Source organism: Lipotes vexillifer, unplaced genomic scaffold (genome assembly GCF_000442215.2).
Source record: "Lipotes vexillifer unplaced genomic scaffold, Lipotes_vexillifer_v1.1 scaffold376, whole genome shotgun sequence".
NCBI lineage: Eukaryota > Metazoa > Chordata > Mammalia > Artiodactyla > Lipotidae > Lipotes > Lipotes vexillifer.
In genome coordinates, this window is record NW_006785037.1 from 1,389,481 (window position 1) to 1,411,426 (window position 21,946).

Below are 21,946 nucleotides of genomic sequence, written 5' to 3' on the forward strand. Positions count from 1 at the left end.
TATAAAAGATTTAGTGTAGTGTCTAATAGCAAATACTCAGTGAATTATAATTATTATAAAGAGAGGGAAGGAAGCATCTAGTTGGTTTCTTTCATTTCTTGTCCTATTATAATTTCTTTAATTTATGTACATGTATATAACAGTAACTAAATCATTTATTTGATTTCAGTTAATTTCAAAATGAAATTATATGGTAAGTTTGTGTTTCTTTCAACTAACAGACAAATTTGAAATTTATTGGATAAATAAAACTTTACTGTTTTCATACATGTGCATACTCTTTATACTTCTTAAAAACTTAAATCCAAAAAAAGAGAAGAAAATTAAATGTTGAATTAATCAGAGGTTGCCAGGATATACTCAGAAATAGAAAGTATAGTTTATTGTTTTGAAGATTCCCATGGCCATAGCATGTGGATAGTTACTAGCTGAAAGTCACTGACCAAGTAGATTTGGGCCTAATGTTCACCTAGGAATTGCTTATTAGTTAGGAATAAATTTGCTAAAGGTTTTATTTTCTAGTTTGATACTTTACCAGCAATTGTTTCCATTTTTATTCCCTTGAAAACAAACTTTATACCATTACTGGTAATTTTGTAATTTCTTCATTAGTTATTATTAAGAGGTATGCTGGCCACTAGAATATTCTGTGATGATGGAAATGTTTTATTTTCTACAGCCCAGTACCCTAGCCACTAACTGTATGTGGCTTTTGAGTACATGAAATGTGGCTAATGTAACCAAGGACCTGAAATTTTAGTTTTATATAATTTTAGTTAATTCATAGGTAAATTTAAATAACACCGTATCGATGGTGGCTACCATACTGAAGAGTGCAGTTTTTGAGAGTAGCAGTAAGTTTTTCAGTGTAAAATAAATGTTAAATGAGCGACTGTTATTCAAAATATTTTTTTAATATGGTTTTTCAAGAATTTATTTATTTATTTATTTTTTGTGGTACGTGGGCCTCTCACTGTTGTGGCCTCTCCCGTTGCGGAGCACAGGCTCCGGACGCACAGGCTCAGCGGCCATGGCCTGCGGGCCCAGCCGCTCCGTGGCATGTGGGATCTTCCCAGACCGGGGCACAAACCCGTGTCCCCTGCATCATCAGGCGGACTCTCAACCACTGCGCCACCAGGAAGCCCAAGAATTTTATTTTATTATTGTTATTTAATATGACATTGCAGATAGTGAAATGTAGCAAAATTTTTCATAAATTTTGTCTTAAATTTGTAGTTTGGTGTCAAGCAAATTGGGGGCAAGCTGCTTCGTTTCTTTAGGCTCTATTTGATTCTTTGTACATAAAATGGGGATTATTGTGCCTAAGGTTGTTGGAAGATTTAAATGATATAATAAATGAAAAGTTCTTTTATAGGTTCTGACGTCATGTATTAAATGCGCTATTAATCTTATTTCTGCTATTATTTTTATTACTGTTATACTAATAATTGACTTTTTTTCCTCTAACTTTACTTTTTACTTAAAATGTTTTTCTTTCCTTTGTAGCAACTGATCTGGTGCTGAGAAAGGTTATCAATTTTTCCGACTGTACAGTTTGTCTTGATAAACGAAATGCTAGTGGTAAAATAGAATTTTACCAGGATCCTTTATTGTACAAATGTTCCTTCAGAACACGTCTGCATTTTACATATGATAACCTAAATTCCAAGATGCCATCTGTTATTAAAGTAGGTGTTTCTTTTTCTAATAGTTGAGTTGCATGTTTCTACCTTATTGACTTTCATGCATGCTAATTATTATTAAAAAGCAAAGAAGAAATTAACCTCATAAATATATAAACCACTATTTTTTGTAAAAATGTTTTATTTATAACTTTTATGTTATTTGTTACATATTATAACTTTTTGTATTGTGTGTTCTAATAGAGGTATTTTGGGGACACCTTTTTTTTTGTGACTGTAGTTTCTTTTTTAGTTTGTCCACCTGATTAGTGTTTTTCTCTTCAAGTAGATAGAAGAGATCATATCAAAAGGTGTATTTATATCCATGGTGGACTGGAGATCAATCTTTATTTCAATCCTTATAAATTGTTTATGTGATAGCAATAGTTATTGACCCTTATCTTTCTTAGGTAATAACTTTACAAGACTTAAATTTGCTTACCTAATATCTTAGTTTATTGGTTTAGGAAATTTTAGTTTTTTATCTGTGGTTTCAAAATGTAATTACAATCTTATGTCAGTGGGAATTTTTCAGTAATGTCTTTTTTTTTCATTTTAGACGAGCTTTATTTATTTATTTATTTAACGTTTTTATTGGTGTATAATTGCTTTCCAGTGGTGTATTAGTTTCTGCTTTATAACAAAGTGAATCAGTTATACATATACATATACATATATCCCCATATCTCTTCCCTCTTGTTCTCCCTCCCTCCCACCCTCCCTATCCCACCCTTCTAGCTGGTCACAAAGCACCAAGCTGATCTCCCTGTGCTATGCGACTGCTTCCCACTAGCTGTTTTACATTTGGTAGTGTATATATGTCCATATGTACACTACCACTCTCTCACTTTGTCCCAGTTTACCCTTCACCCTCCCCATGTCCTCAAGTCCATTCTCTAGTAGGTCTGCATCTTTATTCCCGTCTTGCCCCTAGGCTCTTCATGACCACTTTTTTTTTTTTTTTTTTTTTAGATTCCATACATATGTGTTAGCATACGGTATTTGTTTTTCTCTTTCTGACTTACTTCACTCTGTATGACAGACTCTAGGCTCTAGGTCCATCCACCTCAGTACAAATAACTCAGTTTCGTTTCTTTGTATGGCTGAGTAGTATTCCATTGTATATATGTGCCACATCTTCTTTATCCATTCATCTGTCGATGGACACTTAGGTTCCTTCTATGTCCTGGCTGTTGTAAATAGAGCTGCAGTGAACATTGTGGTACATGACTCTTTTTGAATTATGGTGTTCTCAGGGTATATCCCAGTAGTGGGATTGCTGGGTCGTATGGTTGTTCTATTTTTAGTTTTTTAAGGAACCTCCATACTATTCTCCATAGTGGCTGTATCAGTTTACATTCCCACCAACAGTGTATGAGGGTTCCCTTTTCTCCACACCCTCTCCAGCATTTGATGTTTGTAGATTTTTTGATGATGGCCATTGTGACCGGTGTGAGATGATATTGCACTGTAGTTTTGATTTGCATTTCTCTAATGATTAGTGATGTTGAGCATTCTTTCATGTGTTTGTTGGCAATCTGTATATCTTCTTTGGAGAAATGTCTATTTAGGTCTTCTGCCCATTTTTGGATTGGGTTGTTTGTTTTTTTGATATTGAGCTGCATGAGCTACTTGTATATTTTGGAGATTAATCCTTTGTCAGTTGCTTCATTTTGTTCTCCAGGGTCATGGTAAATATTTTTAATGTGTATAGTTATTCTCTAAGTGTAAATCTTGTGTTCTTTTATTGCATAACAGTTTTCTGTACCTCTTGTCTGTCTGTCTACCTATTTATCTGTCTTTGAAGAAGAATTCACACAGTGACTTGTGGTCTTGTTAACTAAGTTTTAATGTGGAATGAATTTTTATTATTGAATTACAGGCTTTTGTACTATAATGGAAAAGCCCGCCCCAAGTCCGAACACTGGGATTGACTACTGTGCCTGTTTGGGCATGGCTATATAAATTATGTATTATTTTTACATTAGGTTTTTTTTTTCTTTGCGGTGTGCGGGCCTCTCACTGTTAATGGCCTCTCCCGTTGCGGAGCACAGGCTCCAGATGCGCAGGCTCAGTGGCCATGGCTCATGGGCCTAGCCGCTCTGAGGCATATGGGATCCTCCCGGACCAGGGCATGAACCTGCGTCCCCTGCATCGGCAGGCGGACTCTCAACCATTGCGCCACCAGGGAAGCCCTACATTACGTTTTTAAAAACATAAAACACTTGTTATTTTATGTAGCTTTATTGTACTTAAGTTTCTGTTTATATATGAAATACACCCATTTTTCTTTGGTAGTGCTCATTCATGAGTATGTTTTTTTTTTTTTCCTTATTCATCCTACAGTGCATGTTGTTTAAATTCTCTTACTTTTTCTTTCTATTTTTGAATTAGCTTCTTAGGCAAATATAAGCATGGAAAAGTATTAATTCAAAAGTAATTATGCCGCTGTCTCAGGACAGTGGACTTACTTTCCTTCTTTGACCTTGAATCTACTGGTAAAGTTGGGGAATGTTAAGGGTGGATTCAAGATATATTTTGAAAGCAAGTAATGGATATAGGGAAGCCTTACTATATAAAAAAGTCGTATTGATCATTAGTACAGATTTAATTGTCCATTCTAGGATGTGGCTAACTTAGAGAAAAGTAAAAATAAGTGAACTTGAGGAAAACTTAGTGTTGGCATATAAGTTTTTTTCAAAACTGACTAGCCATTATATTTTATTGTAAAAAGTACCTTTAAATAAACTTGTTGACAGGTGGTTTTTGACTTTGGTAATCACCGAGTGTGAGGTACCATTATTCTTAACTGAAATTAAATTTTGAGGTTTTTTTTTTTTAATACTATTGTGATGTAAGATTTACTGTTTTGAATTATACCCATCATTCTTCCACCTCTTAGTGCTTGGAAATAAGTATTAAATGGACATGGTTAACTTCATTGATCACCTCAAAGACAGGGAATTTCTCAGAATGTTCCAGACACCCTAATTATTTGTCTAATACTCTCACATATGTTCAAGTGGATTTTGAGTTTATTTGTATTTTGGGTGGGCTTTTTGTAATTTTCTATCTTTTGTGAGTAATAAATATGTCTTTAGAGATTGTATCATCTATGAGATGTAGAGCTTAGGGTATGTAATTTATTTAACATTTCCCCTGTTTTTGAAAATTTTCTTAATAGTTTTTCAGAGGAATGAAATTCTACACATAAATCTTTGACCACATCTCTGATTAATTCCTTAGGAGAGATTTCTGTAATTGCAAATATCTTATTAATGGGTTTAAACTTTTTTAAACCCTGTAATCTGTACTGCAAAATTGTTTCCAGAAAGGTTTAACCAGTGTATATGCTCATGAACATTAGGGGAGTGCCTGTATTACACTCCTGCTATCCTTAAATATAATCATGTTTTAAAAAAGCCAAGCTGCTCAGCAAAAATATACAAATTAATATTTATTTGATTATTGTCAAAGTTAGATTTTTTATTTTTTAAAGAAGATGTTGGGGGTAGGAGTTTATTAAGTAATTAATTTATTTTTGCTGTGTTGGGTCTTCGTTTCTGTGCGAGGGCTATCTCTAGTTGTGGCAAGTGGGGGCCACTCTTCATCACGGTGCACGGGCCTCTCACTGTCACGGCCTCTCTTATTGCGGAGCACAGGCTCCAGATGCACAGACTCAGTAGTTGTGGCTCACGGGCCTCGTTGCTCCGTGGCATGTGGGATCCTCCCATACCAGGGCTCGAACCCGTGTCCCCTGCATTAGCAGGCAAATTCTCAACCACTGCACCACCAGGGAAACCCAAACTTAGATTTTTGAAAATATGTTCACTGGCCATTATTTTCTCTTTGAAATATTCATTCAGGTTCTTTGTCAGTTTTTCTATTGTGGGTTAACTTTATTGATTTTAAAGATATTTACATGTATGTGTGTGTGTGTATACATATATATATATATATATATATATATATATATAGTGTGTAAAATATCTTATATGTTAAAGATGTTGGTGTGTATAGTATTTTAAACACATACATACATACATACATACACAAAGAGTTGACACCGGTTTTGCTAAGACAGCTTATCACTGGTGCTGTTGGTGCTGTATGGTATTTAAAGGGTATGGCAGAGAAACCTCAAATTGAAGAAGAGCTTCGCAGGCCTGTGGTGCCCGCCCCCTCAACATGTCCCCCATTTCAGGGTCTATTCAGTGTATGATTTTTAAGTCAGTTTTAAGAAACCTGTACTCATATTTGAATATGGTATTTTACACCTCCCCACACAACTGTCTTCCCCTTCAAGTACAATTTTTTGTGCCTTTAGCCCTAAAAATATGATGTTTACCGTTACTTCTTTTTCATGTTTCATAGGCATTCAAATACCAGTTAGTTAAAATAAACCTTCCAAGAGACTTGACTTTATGGCTTAATTGGTTTTATTCCATGTTTATGTAACAGCAGGAAATCATTACACTGAGGCTGTCTTTACATTCTACTGATGTCTCATTCTATAAGGAGAACTTAGGTTGGACTGGTTTGTACCTGTTGATAATAATTAATCTTATTTCTTATAACTGATTCATGTTATAAATTTTATACCATGTTTATATTTTTTATTTAAAGTTTGTTTGAGAAATATTCCTGATCATGTTTTCACTTGGTTTTCTGTATTTGACAATAATCATTTTATCATGTGCATACTTACATGGTTATAATGTTAGTAATTTACTCAACAACATGTTTTTAGGATGTGTGTGTATTCTTTTTGGTTCATAAAGCTGAAAAGGGTGATTAAAGTCTTACTAATATGACATGAAACTTTTATTCTTAGTTGTGACAGAGATTTTTATGCTTTTTGTTGAAGTACCGTCGTACTCTTAACATTATAAGGTGGGTATTTTGGTAACAAAAACTTTTGGGAAAAGTTATCTGGAAATCCAGTGTGACTGTATCTTTTCATTATCATTTCTATTTCCACTTACATAGTTTGGATTAATATAGTTTCTATCTAAAGTGTATTGATCATCATAGAAAAATCTGTTTAAATTCCTAAGATTTTAAGCTATTATTTTGGCTTAAATATTAGAAATGTTGGGACATTACTGTTTCTCCTATGGTTTCCATATTAAGACTTAACATTTCTCTACTTATGCTAAGTGGTACTCCCTTTGAATATGCTTTTGTTGATGTTTTTGTTTTTTTCAAAATACAGATTCATACCTTAGTAGAGAGTTTGAAACTTTCTATCACTGATCAACAATTGCCTATGTTTATCCGTATAATGCAACTTGGGATTGCTCTTTACTATGGAGAAATAGGAAATTTTAAAGATGGAGAAACAGAAGAGTCTACCTGTCACAATAAAGATATGTTAGGAAACATTACAGGTAAATATAACAAAAACTTGTATTTTATAACTATTGTTTTTACAAAGTGTTTTCACTATTGTGAAACTTCGAAAACTACAACATTAGATTATGTTTTGCAGTGTTCTAATATGATGGGGTGATTTTTTTTTTTTTTTTTTTTGGTACGCGGGCCCCAACAAAAACTTGTATTTTATAACTATTGTTTTTACAAAGTGTTTTCACTATTGTGAAACTTCGAAAACTACAACATTAGATTATGTTTTGCAGTGTTCTAATATGATGGGGTGATTTTTTTTTTTTTTTTTTGTGGTACGCGGGCCTCTCACCGTTGTGAGAGGCACCGTTGTGGCCTCTCTTGTTGCGGAGCACAGGCTCCGGACGCGCAGGCTCAGCGACCATGGCTCACGGGCCCAGCCGCTCCGCGGCATGTGGGATCCTCCTGGACCCAGGCATGAACCTGTATCCCCTGCATCGGCAGGCAGACTCCCAACCACTGCGCCACCAGGGAAGCCCCATGATGGGGTGATTTTATTTTGCTTGTTTGACACTAATTTTTTTCTTTCCTACATTTTGCATACTATTCTGACTTAGTTTTTTCTACATGTTAAAAAGAACTTGAATATTTCTAATAGGTATAAGTGTTTGGAATATACATTACATAAAAGTTAAGGCAGTCCAACCTCAAGATTTCCTAGTAAATTATAGTACAGTTGACCCTTGAACAGCACGGGTTTGAACTGCACAAGGTCCACTTGTACACAGATTTTTTTCAGTAAATACGTACTGCAGTACTACATGATACATGGTTGGTTGAATCCTCAGATGCAGAAATGTGAATATGATGGAGGGTTGACTGTAAAGTTATATCTGAATTTTCAACTTGCACCCCTAACTGCCTTGTTCAAGGAACAGCTATATTGATAATTTTTCTGCAGAGTCTCAGCAAGAGTTATTATAACTAATTAAGTTATTTATACTTAATTATTATATGTAATTATAATTGACTATAATTATAACTAATTATATGCTTCATTGAAGGATACCTACTTAATTAATTGGAGCATTACTTAAAGAAGTATATACTTCATTGAAAGATGCTTAGTGGGTTAATTTCAGTTATTCAATTCATTATACTTTTACTAAAGCCTACTGTGTGTAAGACATTATTGCTGGGAATGTGTTAGAATGTAGAGATAAAGAAATGTGGGAAAATAGAGACAGATTCTCTTCGCTTAAAATCTTAGTATACAGTGGAGTGGACAGACATGTGAACAGTTAGTTAAGCATGATGTATGGTAGAATGATAAGATGTTTGATTTAATAAAAGTATGAGTGATCTGAAGTAGGAAAATGGTGCACGGGATGATTGGCTTTGACTTGTGTTGGGTCTCAGACTCAGGAAAATTTTGGAGAAGTTGATGATTAACTTCCATAGTTCAAGCCTTTAGAAAAGGGCATTTAAAACTTAGGAGCAAATAATCTTATTAAAAAAAGGGCAAAAGACCTGAATAAACATGTATCCAGAAAAGATATACAGGTGTCCAACAAGCACATGAAAATATGCTCAATATCATTAGTCATGAGGGGTAATGCAAATCAAAACCACAGTGAGATACTGCTTTACAGTCACTAACTGGTGTAGTTATAATAAAAAAGACACATAATAAGTGTTGGCAAGGGTGTGGGAACATTGGAACCCTTATGTATAGCTGGTGGGAATGGAAAACAATCTGGTTTGTCAAAAAGTTGAACATAGAGTTACCATATGAGCCTAGGTAGGGTTCTGTTCCTAGGGTTATATGACAGAGAGTTGATAACATATGTCTAACATAAAAACGTGTATGTGAATGTTCATGGCAGCATTATTCTTAATAACCAAAAAGTTTAGTAACCTAAATGTCCATCACCTGATGAGTAGATAAACAGTTGTGGTGTATCTGTACACTGGAATATTATTCAACCATACAAAAAATGAAATACTGATACATGCTAAACTTTGAAAACATTAAGTGAAAGCAGCCAGTCAAAAAGGAACATGTTGTATGATTTCATTGATATGATATGTCCATGATAGCCAGTTCTGTAGAAGCAGAAAGGAGATTAGTAACCTGGGCTTGTGGGGAGGAGGGAATGGAGAGTGACTGCTAATGTGTAGAGGATTTCTTTTTGGAGTTTCATGTTTCTTAGAACATGAAAATATTCTAAAATTAGATAGTGATGGTGGTTCTACAACTTTGTGACTACACTAAAAACCACTGAATGGTATACTTTTAAAGGCAAGATTTTATAGTATTTAAATTATAGCTTAATGAAAAATTTTTATCACCTTAAAAAAAGCTTAGGGAACATTAATAAGCATATGTAGATATAAAACATTTTATTTCACTTCACACTACAGCGAATTCCTGTTAGACATTGTTCCTGTCCTAGCAATTCATTACCTAACACCTAGAACAAAACCTAGCATATAGAAGCTGCTCGATTCATTTTTTTCACCATGCTATTATGATAAATTTCAAATATATAGAAAGGTTGAAGGAATATTATACAGTGGACACCCACATACTCATCATCTGGATTCTGCAATTAATATTTTGTCACATTTGCTGTATCATATATCTGTTCATCTAACACCATTTTCTCTCCATCAATTCAACCAGTTTCTGATGCCTTTCAAGGTAAGTTATGGACATCAGTATACCGCACCCCTAGACTTAAGCAGAATATCATTAACTAGAGTTTATATTTAATGATGGTTCTTTTTCTTTTTTTGAAGATTAAATTCACAAAGTGAAATGCATAAATCTTAAGTATACTATTTAAGAAGTTTTGAGAAATGAGTATGCCTGTGTGATGCAAAACACCCATCAAGATATGGGTCATTAACATCTCACCAGGTTATCTCATGCCTCTTTCCAGTCATCCCCTGCTCCAGCTGCCTGCCCACCCCCACTCCACTCAAGAAAACCCTGTTCTGAATCTTTAAAAAATCGTAGATCGGTTTTTGCTGATTCTGGAATTTCGTATAAATAGAATCATATAGTATGAATTCTCTTGTGAAAGGATTCTTTCATTAAGCATAATATTGTTTTTTACTCTTAATTTTAAAAAACTTTTTATTAAGACAATTTTTAGAGCAGTTTCAGATTCGCAGCAAAATTGAAGGGTAGGTACAGAGATTTCCCATATACCCCTGATCTCATACGTGCATAGCCTCCCCCATTATCAGCATCCCCTCCAGAGCGATACATTTGTCACAATTGAGGAACCTATATCATTAATCACCCAGAGTCCATAGTTTAGTTAAAGTTCACTCTTGTTGTTGTACATTCTATGGGTTTGGACAAATGTATCCATCATTATGGTATCATACAGAGTATTTTCACTGCCCTAAAAGCGTTGTATTTTGGGGATTCATCTGTGTTTTTATATATATCAGTATTTCTTTCCTTTTTATTGCTAGGTGCATTGTATGACTATACCATATGAATATAACATAGTTTATTTAGCCATTCCCCTGTTGATGGATGCTTGAACTATTTCCACTTTTGGTTATTATAAATAAAGATGCCCTGGACATTCTTCTGGAAGTCTCTTATAGACATGTGCTATTCTTTCTCTTGGGTAAATGCCTAAGAGTGGAATTTGTTAAGTCATATATATATATATATATATATATATATATATATATATATATATATATATATATATTTTTTTTTTTAAAGAAACTACCAGGTTGTTTTCTCAAAGTGCTTGTGCCATTTTACATTCCTATCAACAATGCATGAGGGTTCCAATTGCTTCACATACTTGCCAACATTTGTTGTTGTCAGTCCTTTTTACTTTTAGCTATTCGGATGGATATGTTTTGGTAGCTCATTGTGGTTTTAATTTGCACTTCCCTGATCATTTATTTTGAACTTTTTTCATGTGATTATTGACAGTTAATATATCTTCCTTTGTGAAGTTTATGGTAAGTATTTGCCTATTTTTAAACCATTTTTGGGTTTCATTACTGATTGGTGGTTCTTTTTTTTTTCTTAATTTTTTTTAAATTGGAGTATAGTTGATTTACAATGTTGTGTTAGTTTCTGCTATACAGCAAAGTGAGTCAATTATACATACACGTGGTTCTTTATATATTCTGAATTCAAGTCTTTTGTCATATACATGTCAAATACACTTGGGGAGTATTTTTTGCCGGTCTGAGTTGCCTAATTCATTTTTAAATACGTGTCTCTTGAGCAGAGTTTTAAATTTTGATCAAATGTATTTTTCACAATTTTCCTTTGTAACTATTCCTTTCTGTGATCTAAGAAGGTGAGTAGGTGTTTGTTTGTTTGTTTATGTATGTTAAAAAGAGGGTTGCTTGCTTCCAAATGAGTCTGACTTAGTTTTTTCATCTGTCTAAAGCAGAGATCCTTAACCTTTTATTGTGTGTGCTATGGACTCCTTTGACACTCTGGTGAAGCCAGTGAACCTTTTCTCGGAAAGTTTTAAGCACCTTGATTTTAATATGCCTTGGTGTCCTTCCCCAGTTCTGTTTATGTCTTGGGGATGTTTTTCTTTGCCCCTTTCTGGTGGTTCTTTTCATGGCCTCAGTAGTTTCCTTACATGAAACTGATTAATACTTAGATGAGGACTGGAGTGGGACCCTCTCCAGGTCTCAGGAGCTCTCACCCTGAACAGGTGTTTCTTGTTTGGTACTCTGCCCTGCAAACTCTAGCCACCTCAGTCTGCCTGGACTCAATACTCTGTTTTCTCATCTAAGGATGTTAGGATACACCATTCCAAGGGCAAAGAGTATTTTAAGAATTCTGACCAGAGATCAAAGAGATGCTTTTTTCTGTTCCAGGTCACAATTCATTCTTTTTACAAGGCAGTAAGCAAAGATTTAGAACTTCAAAACCATCTTTCATGAAAAATCCTTCTTAATTTTTAATTAATATTACGTATAAATTATAGTGACTGATTTCTTAGACTTCTCTTAGTGATGTTTCTTTCTTTTATTTCAAAAGATCAAGCAGTGGGATACTCCTCCTGCTTATTGGTTTTGACCAGAGGTCCAAAGTCCATCTTTTTGGACCCAGCCTGGTTCTGGGTTGAGCTAACGTGACTTTTTGTTTTATAACCAAGATGATATTCACTCATGATGTCCAATTTGAGATCTTACAAGGGACAGCTAATAACAGGCTTTATTTATTCCCCAGTAGAAACTTATATGATATTTATGGTTAATAGCAAGATATGAAGGTCAAGTAAAATGTTTTCTGGATTTGTAAGTTTTATAATTTATTTTGAAGTAAAATGGCTAAGATCTCTTGGTACTGTATTTTAGGTACCCTAGTTACTATTTATCAAGGAGAAACTTTTATATAATTTAAATTCTATATAAATTTATATAAATTTTATATAAATTTATATAAATTTTTTATAAATTAAATTCCTAATTGTCCTCTTGCTTTAATTCCCTTTATTTAAAATGACTTTATTTTGATTGATAGGTGCTGAAGATGAAACACGAGTAGATATGCAGTATCCTGCTCAGTACAAAGGCCAAGAGCTGTATTCACAGCAAGAGGATGAGCAGCCACAGGGATGGGTATCATGGGCCTGGTCATTTGTGCCTGCAATTGTGAGTTATGATGATGGTGAGGAAGACTACCTTGGGAATGATCCTACATCAACCACACATCAACAAAAAGCACAGACTTTGAAGGATCCTATTGTTTCTATAGGATTTTACTGTACAAAGGCAACTGTGACTTTCAAAGTAGGTTTCTTTTTTTGCTGTTTATCTCTCAACTTTAATACTTAAATTTTGACTTCTAGTAAGAATGTGGCTTAGTTTATTTTACACTTAGTAGGTGTGAGACAAGAGTCTAACAGTCTTTACTTCATAAAATTATATGTCCCTTCATCTGAAATCTCTGAATTTTGCTCTTTTTGTCTTCTTAAGGCCTTCTCCACTTTCCTTTTTTAATAGCTTCATGGAAAGTTTTTCTCTCCCTACTGAATCTTTCAGTTGGCATACAGAGATGCCTTAGTATTTCCATTAAAAAAGAAATGCACATAAAAAAACTCCCATGACTTGATGTACCCCTCTAGCTAGTGTTTCATCTCTGTGTTGTCTTTTCATTACAAAATTCCTTTAAAGCGTTGTTTATATACATTTTCTCTCTTTCCTCACCTCTCTTTAAGATAGTTCAGTTTATTTTATTATCTAGATCTTGATCTAACTCTGTTTTTCAGCATTGTTTAAAATACTTTGAGTACTTCCTCCACTAACAAATGCATGTAAAATACATTCTCAAAAGAGATTATATAATAGGTATTTTCAGGTTAAACAGTAATAAGGTGAACATTCTTTTATTTTATTTAATTAATTAATTTATTTATTTGCGTTATGCGGGCCTCTCACTGCTGTGGCCTCTCCCGTTGTGGAGCACAGGCTCCGGATGCACAGGCTCAGTGGCCATGGCTCACGGGCCCAGCCGCTCTGCGGCATGTGGGATCCTCCTGGACCAGGGCACAAACCCGTGTCCCCTGCATCGGCAGGCAGACTCTCAACCACTGTGCCACCAGGGAAGCCCATCATCCTTTTATTTTAAAAAGTATAATATGTTCTTCTTTGATCATATATTGTCTTCTCTGCCCCTCAGCTATAACCCATACTTAATTTTAGGTTATTTCTTGACTTTTTATAGTATTATTATCACACATTTAATATTCCTGAATGGTACCTAATTCATTCAGCAAATACATATTAGTGCCATCTATGTACCAGGCATTGTTTTGTCTCTGGAGTTCACAGTGAACAGGTCAGATATAAATCCCTGCCTCTTGAAATGTAAATTGTTATTAGAAACAAATAAGATATATAATATACCTGTTGATGATAAGGGTTATGTAGAAAAAAGAAAAGGAAAGAGGAATAGCGAATGCTTCCGCTAAATGGGAAGGGAGATTTGCAGTTTAAAAGAGGGTGATCAGGTTGCCAAGGGGAAGACGGGGGAGGGATGGATTGGGAGTTTGGGATTAGCAGATGCAAACTATTATATATAGGATGGATAAACAACAAGGTCTTACTGTACAGTACAGGAAACTATATTCAGTACCCTGTAGTAAACAATATGTATATATGTAATAAACAGTATGTGTGTGTGTGTGTGTATATATATATATATATATATATATATATATATATATATATATAAAGAGGGTGATCAGGTGTCATACTGAGTGAAATAAGTCAGACAGAGAAAGACAACTGTCATATGATATCACTTACGTGTGGAATCTAAAAAAATGGTATACATGAACCTGTTTGCAATGGTATAAATGAACCTATTTGCAAAATGAACCTATTTACAAAACAGAAAGAGTCACAGATGTACAAAACAAATTATGGTTACCAAGGAGGAAAGAGCAGGGGAGGGATAAATTGGGAGATTGGTATTGACATATACACACTACTATATATAAAATAGATAACTAATAAGAACCCACCGTATAGCACAAGGAACTCTATTCAGTAGTCTGTAATGACCTATATGGGAATAGAATCTAAAAAAGAGTGGATATATATATAACTGACTCACTTTGCTGTACAACAGAAACTAACACAACATTGTAAATCAACTATGCTCCAATTAAAATAAAAATAAGTAAAAGAGGGTGATCAGAGAAGGCCTTAATGGGAAGTGGATATTTCAGTAAAGACTTGCAAAAGAGGAAGCTTTGCAGGTACGTGGGAATGAACATTCTAGGAATAGCAAATGTAGAGGCCCCCAAAGTTCAGGTAACATCACGGAGGCCGGTGGGGCTAGAGAAAAGTGAGCTAATATGGAAGTAGTACAAAATCAGGTCAGAGAGGTTATGGGGTTGGGAGAGGTCCATAAATTGTGAAACCATGTAGGTCATTTTAGGGACTTTATCATTAATCTTGGATGAGATAGGAAGTTTTTGGACAGTTTTAAGCATAGTAGTTATAGGAGGATCCGAATTATGTTTTAAGTTGCATCAACTCTGTTTGCTCTGCTGAGAATAGATTATAAAGGGACAAAAGCAGAAGTAAGGAGATCAGAGAGGATTGCAATTTTCAAGCAAGAGATGATGATGGCTTGGACTAGGGTGTTAACAAGTGGAGGTGGTAAAAAGTAATTGGATTTTGGATGTATTTTGAAGGTCAAGAGTATAGAACTTCCTGATAGATTTTATTGATTGACATAAATGAAATAAAGAAGATCCATGGGAGGCTCCTGAGCAACTGTAAGGGTTGAGTTCTGATTTTATGAGATGAGCAGTACTATGAGAGGATTAGGTTTGAGATAAATTTCAGGAGTTTGCTTTTGGACAAGTCAGTGAGGGAAACTGAAAATAAGTGACTAGTGATGTAGGTGGCAAACCAACAGAGCGCCTGTTTGGAAGCTAAGTGCCATAAATATTTTATAGTGGAGGGAGTAGGTCATTTGTGAGAATGGATTCATTGGATTTGTCAATGTGGAAATCACCGGTAATTTCGACCAGAACAGAGATTTGAGACTGGTGGAATTGTAGTTGGAGTTGGTTAAAAACAAATGGGAAGACTGGTGGGAATGTAAAATGGTGTAGTCTGTGGAAAACTGGCAGTTCCTCAAAAAGATAAACGTAGAATTATCATATGACCAAACAGTCACACTCCTAGGTATATACTAAAAAGAATTGAAGACTGAACTCAAGGAAATAGATGTACCTGAGTCTTCAGAAAAGCATTATTTACAATGGCCAAAAAGTTGAAACAACTTAGATATCCATCAGACAAATGAAGGAATAAAAACCTTTTCAGAAGATAGTGGCTATTCTTTTTTTTTTTTTTTTTTTTTTTTGGGCTATTCTTTTTTGATAGTACTCCAAACTCAGTAAGTGGTAACTTTAAAAAAGACCAGTTGTGTCTCCAGCTCTTGGAAATTGTCTGGTACATATTCAACAAATAAATGTTTCTTGAAGAAATCCATCATCTATGCATCCACCCATCTCCTTATCTGCTTACCATTTTTTAAAATTTTTGGACCCTCTTTTAGATTATTTTTTCTTTGATTTTATTTGTCTTTGTGGGTTTATTTTTTGATAGAGGTGTTTTTCTGAAAAAGATAAACTCATGAGTCCAACCTGTGAAGTAGTATTACAGGTACTATTCCAGGCAACTGTTCCATACTGGAAATGTAGCAAAGAAAAATCAAGTTTCTGCTCTGGTGTTTTTACTTTAGCTTATATTGTTTAACTGCTTAAAATAAACTTTTTCAATCAGTAGTAAAGCTATATAATTTATAACTGTAGCAGATGGTAGATTAAAAATATTTAAAAATAGTCTTTAAAGATTTTTCTAATTAAAATTATTCCATATTTTCTAATTTGACAAAAGCTAAAAAATATAGACATTAAGTTTCAACAAAAGTTTAGTCATGGCTTGATTAGCTTAAAAGATTTTTTCTTTTGGTAATAGTTTGGGGCAGAGTGATAAAAAAATGTAAACATTACCTCTACTATTTTGACACCACTGTTTATTATTTCTGAATTTTATGAAACATTATTATTTTATTAAAAATTTTGCAACTGAAATTCACTGATTTAGCTATGTTTAAATTAAAGGGATATGGGTCAATCTGCAAAATAAAAATGATAAAACAATAAACCCTTTAAATGTATAATAAAGAGCCAACTGTTGCCAACTATTGTTAGATGTTTTGTCAGTTTTAGATGATCCAAGTGAAATTATTTTTTTTATTTTTTTTTATTTTTTTCTTGCGTTATGCGGGCCTCTCACTGTTGTGGCCTCTCCCATTTGCGGAGCACAGGCTCCGGACGCGCAGGCTCAGCGGCCATGGCTCACGGGCCCAGCCGCTCCGCGGCATGTGGGATCCTCCCGAAACGGGGCACAAACCCGCGTCTCCTGCATCGGCAGGCGGACTCTCAAGCACTGCGCCACCAGGGAAGCCCTATTAGTCAAGTATATCTTTAAAAAAATTTGAAACATTTATGTCTCTCTAAGGTTTCTCTAAGGGAAATATGTTGATATTTTGGAGGAAAACATTAGAATTATTGTTCAGCTTGGGTCTAAAGAATGTATGGAATTAATTTGTGGTTCACATTCTGGTCAGAAAATAAGGTCATGTTTCTACATTAGCATTCTGAACAGTTGATATCAATCCAACAAAAATCATGCCAAATTAAATGTAACATTTAAAAAATAATGTTGAAAATTGTTCTTGTAATGTTTGAGTCCTTTTAATCAATTAATTGCTTTTTTTCTACAATAATTGTAGACAGCTGAAGGGTAATCAAGTTTAAAATATTCAATTTTACTTAAACATTTTAGATTATAGAACTGTACTTTGAAATAACAACATTGTGTATAGCAGTTCTAGAAGCATCCAAGAAATAAAGGCTTACATATATAAAAACTCGTTGGTATGAAAAATGAGAATAATTAGTTGATTCCCAGTATAAAGAGGTTATCATGCTTAGAATTATAACTTTTCAATTCAATAAGTTCTATATGACCTAAGTTAAATATTGGTTTTTATTTTTTAAATGTGATCTTTGACTTTGCATTTAAGTTTGAAGAATATATCCATTTCACATGAATAAGGCTCACTGAATCATTAGCAAACATGAGCAGAATACTTTTTTTTTTTAAAGTAACATCTTTATTTTGGAATAGTTTTAGATTTACAGGAAAGTTGCAGAGATGGTACTCCTTACCCAGTTTTCCCTCTTATTAACATCTTACGCTATCACAGTTCTTTTGTCAAAACTAGGAAGCCAACATTGGTGCATTATTGTTAAATTCCAGACTTTAATTTCATTATGACCTTTTTCTGTAACATGATCCAAACTAGGATACCACATTGTATTTAGAAAAGGAGCTTTTAAAAATAATTCAAATTATCTAATTTTTGGGTACATAGAAATAGTATGCTGTAAGTTTCAGGGGAGCAAGAGTATATATATATATATATATATATATATATATATATATATATATATGTATATATTTTGTCAGCATCTATATCAGTACTTGTTATCTAGCAGGTACTCAGTGAGTATTTGCACGATTGAATGAGTCTGTGACACATACTGTGAGATTATGTACTTTGAAAGTAAAGCCCTTGAATCTGCCTCCCTCATAGAACTAAAAAAGTTTTGTTGAATCTCTGTGTTTTTTCACAGCTTTCTTTTTGATTACAAATAGGTAGAAATCTTATAAATGATTGAGCTAAACCTGATTGAATATATTAGTGAATGTAAAATGAACTGATGTTAAAATATATGTACATTTTTGGCAGAATATATGAGTCATTTTATGACTAGGGGACTGTTATAGCTACATAGCTTTCACCATTTTAAGCAATATTATTAACAAAAAGGAGTATTTATATACTCTATATGAACTTATTAGACTAGCATATTCAGCCTTTATACTGTGGATAATCTGTTACAGCTGTTTTTGTTGCACCTGTTTTCCTGCTTCATAATTTAATTTCCCGAATCTTAAAATTGGCCTTGTTTCTATCAATTCATCATAGTAATGACAGTTTATTGCCATTTAATACTAATTTGACTTACTTAATATTCTTATATTGTTTCATAGCTCACTGAAATGCAAGCTGAGAGTAGTTATTACAGCCCTCAAAAAGTAAAATCTAAAGAAGTATTGTGTTGGGAACAAGAAGGAACTACGGTTGAGGTAATCCATCAACGTTGAATATACTTTTAAAAATCTTTGTAATGGTCCTTAAGGTTAATATTTAATAAATATAGGTTTTTATAATCAAAAATAGTATATTTAAAAATGTATTTATAGCTTTATATTTCTATTTTAGTGATCAGTAGTATTAATTGAAATAATTATTCTTTAACAAAGATTTTATCGTAATATGCAACATTAATTTATTCTTTCATTTTTTCATTTGACTTGTGTGTGCTCATATGTATGTGTGGATTAATGTTCTTGAAGTGCCAGTCATTGAGGATACAAAGGTTTTGAGGATACAGAGACAAGTAAGATGTTTCTTATTTTAATAGGATGTGCGATCTGAGGAGAATAAATATGGAAAGTTCATAATTCTAAAGATGTTTCAACTAATTTAGAAATTCTGCAAGGAAAGCTTGTAAAATTTTTATTGAAATTCAGTTTCATAACGCTTCCTTTCCTCTTGTAGGCCCTTATGATGGGAGAGCCTTTCTTTGATTGCCAGATTGGTTTTGTAGGTTGCAGAGCCATGTGCCTTAAAGGAATTATGGGTGTTAAAGATTTTGAAGAGAGTATGAATAGAAGTGAAACCGTAAGTCAAAATCTCCTCTTTCCTCCATTTTTTTTTTTTTTTTGGATAGAATGTAGGGATAATGAGGTGCTTATTGAAGTGTTTAACCATACCAAAAAATCTGTTAGACTACGTATATCTTTGGCTTGAGAGGGGAACTTTACTGTTTTCCCCTGTAAGAAATTATAGAGCTCAGGGGAATTTAGAAAGTTGGTAGTACTTAACACCTGGACAGTAGTTCCAGGTACTTTCCAATTCATAAATATTTCTTCTTTCTTGTTTATGGCAGCTACTTGGATTTCCTCTTTGGTTTGTTAAAATGTTCTTTGCCAAAATAGGCAGTGAAAATGGAGACAGCATGCCTTGTCTTTTTACAGGACCTCGAGTTGTAGTGTAATTTCTATTGACTACTGAATTGGTGTTATAAAACCAAGGTTTTATTTTCTTTAACTGTCTAATGATTTTTTTTCCTGTTCAAAAATTTTGCATTTATTTTCAGGAAGCCTGTTTCTTCATTTGTGGTGAAAATTTGAATATGAAAGGTTTGACATACCTCACAAATTCATTGTTTGATTACCGAAGCCCAGAAAATAATGGTATTCGTGCAGAATTTATCTTGGATGCAGCTAATCATAAGGTCAGAGAATATATATTTGAGCCAAATTCTAGGTTGTGCTGGGGTGGGCACTTTGTGTGAATACTTGTGATTGATGTTTCTTCTCCAGTAATATATTCTGAATGCTAGTTGTTTATTGAAACATCTAGCATATTTTTTTCCACTTTCTATATCTAGAGAGGTTTAAGGAGTGCACAAAGATCTCTACTTTTATATAGCATGCAGCCACAGTTAGTTTATCCATTCCCTACTGTTAAAATAGTCATGGAGGAAACATGTAGAATTATTTCTTTTAATTTCAGTTACTTTTGAAGTGTGGGATTAATGAAAAGAAGTGAAGAATTTAACATTTTACTATATGTAGTGTTTGAATTTTTCATATAAGATTATATTAATGTACTTTTTATGGAATAAATTTAAAAACTCAAAAAAAGTTCCTGAAGATTAGTATAATAGAATCAATGATTTACATTGATTCTACAGACTTACTTTTATAGTTGAAAGTAAAGAATTTAATTTTTACCTGCATAATTAACATACATTTAAAAATATTTTAGTATATTTTTAGTGTTTGAACTGTTTCACATAAGTGTACTGAAATAATAAGGATTAACTCTATTTGAGAGTATATATTAGACCGTTTTGTGATGGTGATAAAGGTCAAGACCATACTGCCCTACTCCACTGTAGGTATTCATTAACCAGGCATTATTGACAAAGTGGTCAAATTGTCTAGTAGAATTATAGATGTCCTTTTGTGTGGTCCATAGTAGAGGTAACACTACGTTTTTTAGAAGCCAATTCTTTGTGTAACCTCTGTTCTTCTTTCTGTTTTGGTAATCCTTTGAGTTGATACACATTCTCCATAAGGATATGTGTCTAATTCTTGATCTATCAGATTTTAAACTCAAAAGTCTGTTCTATACAATGTATGTTCTGTTTGCTTTGCTTTGTTGGCAGGAGACATACACTGAGATAGCTGGAATGCAAAGGTTTGGGGCTTTTTACATGGACTACCTGTATACAATGGAGAACACCAGTGGCAAAGGTACTGGTTTCTTTCCTTTATATTTGCTTTTCCTTGAACAACAGAAACAAAGACTTCTTCAGAAACAATTGGTCCTTGACTGATTGTACTCTGTTCCATCAGAGTTACCTTCTGTTACTTTGCGAAGTGGTTTAATTTTGATGTCATGTTAGAATTTTCTTAGATTCTTAACATTTTTAGTCCTTTCTTTGTGCAGCTGATTGGAAAGATTTTTATATAATCAACTAGAATTAGTTTTAATATGTACCAAATATTAAAAATTTTGATACATCAAATTTCATATTAAGTTGTCAAAGAGCATAAACATTTCCTTTTCTGTATTAAATATATTTTGAAGACTATGTAGATCTTTTTATTAAAAAAAGAGTTTGTTGTTTCAAACAGAAAAGTAGAAATATATTCTTCTAGAAACTATGGACACAGTCTTATTATTTTATTATGTGTTTCATTTTAGTAATCAAATGATTTCAGAAATTTAACTATACTATGTTGTGCTTATTATTCCAGACTTTTTCATATTGAAAACTTAGTCAATATAGGGTCACCACTTTTTGTTAATTTTTCATATTTCGATAAATGATTTCCTTGGTTCAGGTGATGAGTTAGATATTGTGAATGCAAAGAAGACCAAAGCATTTCTCAAGAAACCAATAGGTAGTGTTCATGCACTTAAATAAGTGATTCTAATATAGCATGTTAAGGACAGTAATGTAAACAGACAGCTAAAAGAGGTCCAGGTGAGAAGGGGACTACCTTCATCTGTGGGGTTGAAGACTTCACAGAGGAGTTGCTGTTGAAGGATCGTTAAGCTTTGTTAGATGAAAACAGAAGGAAAGAACTGTAATTTTCTACTTCCTGCTTTCATAATGGATTTCTAAATGTTGGTGTTCTCATTGGTCCAACCTGGATTCACTTCTTTCCCT

The 21,946-nt window shown here is 33.6% G+C and overlaps 1 protein-coding gene across 3 annotated transcripts in view; it reads left to right on the forward strand.

Moving 5' to 3' along the window:
- The window catches only part of VPS13B (vacuolar protein sorting 13 homolog B), an 804,491-nt gene that overhangs the window by 60,052 nt on the left and 722,493 nt on the right, over nucleotides 1-21,946 (forward strand). For all 3 annotated transcript variants that reach the window (XM_007457167.1, XM_007457166.1, XM_007457168.1), the window contains exons 6-12: nucleotides 1,507-1,688; nucleotides 6,898-7,072; nucleotides 12,559-12,827; nucleotides 18,687-18,782; nucleotides 19,258-19,380; nucleotides 19,859-19,996; nucleotides 20,936-21,023. In XM_007457167.1, coding sequence (XP_007457229.1) covers nucleotides 1,507-1,688; nucleotides 6,898-7,072; nucleotides 12,559-12,827; nucleotides 18,687-18,782; nucleotides 19,258-19,380; nucleotides 19,859-19,996; nucleotides 20,936-21,023 — 1,071 coding nt within the window. The remainder of the gene's footprint in view (nucleotides 1-1,506; nucleotides 1,689-6,897; nucleotides 7,073-12,558; nucleotides 12,828-18,686; nucleotides 18,783-19,257; nucleotides 19,381-19,858; nucleotides 19,997-20,935; nucleotides 21,024-21,946) is intronic.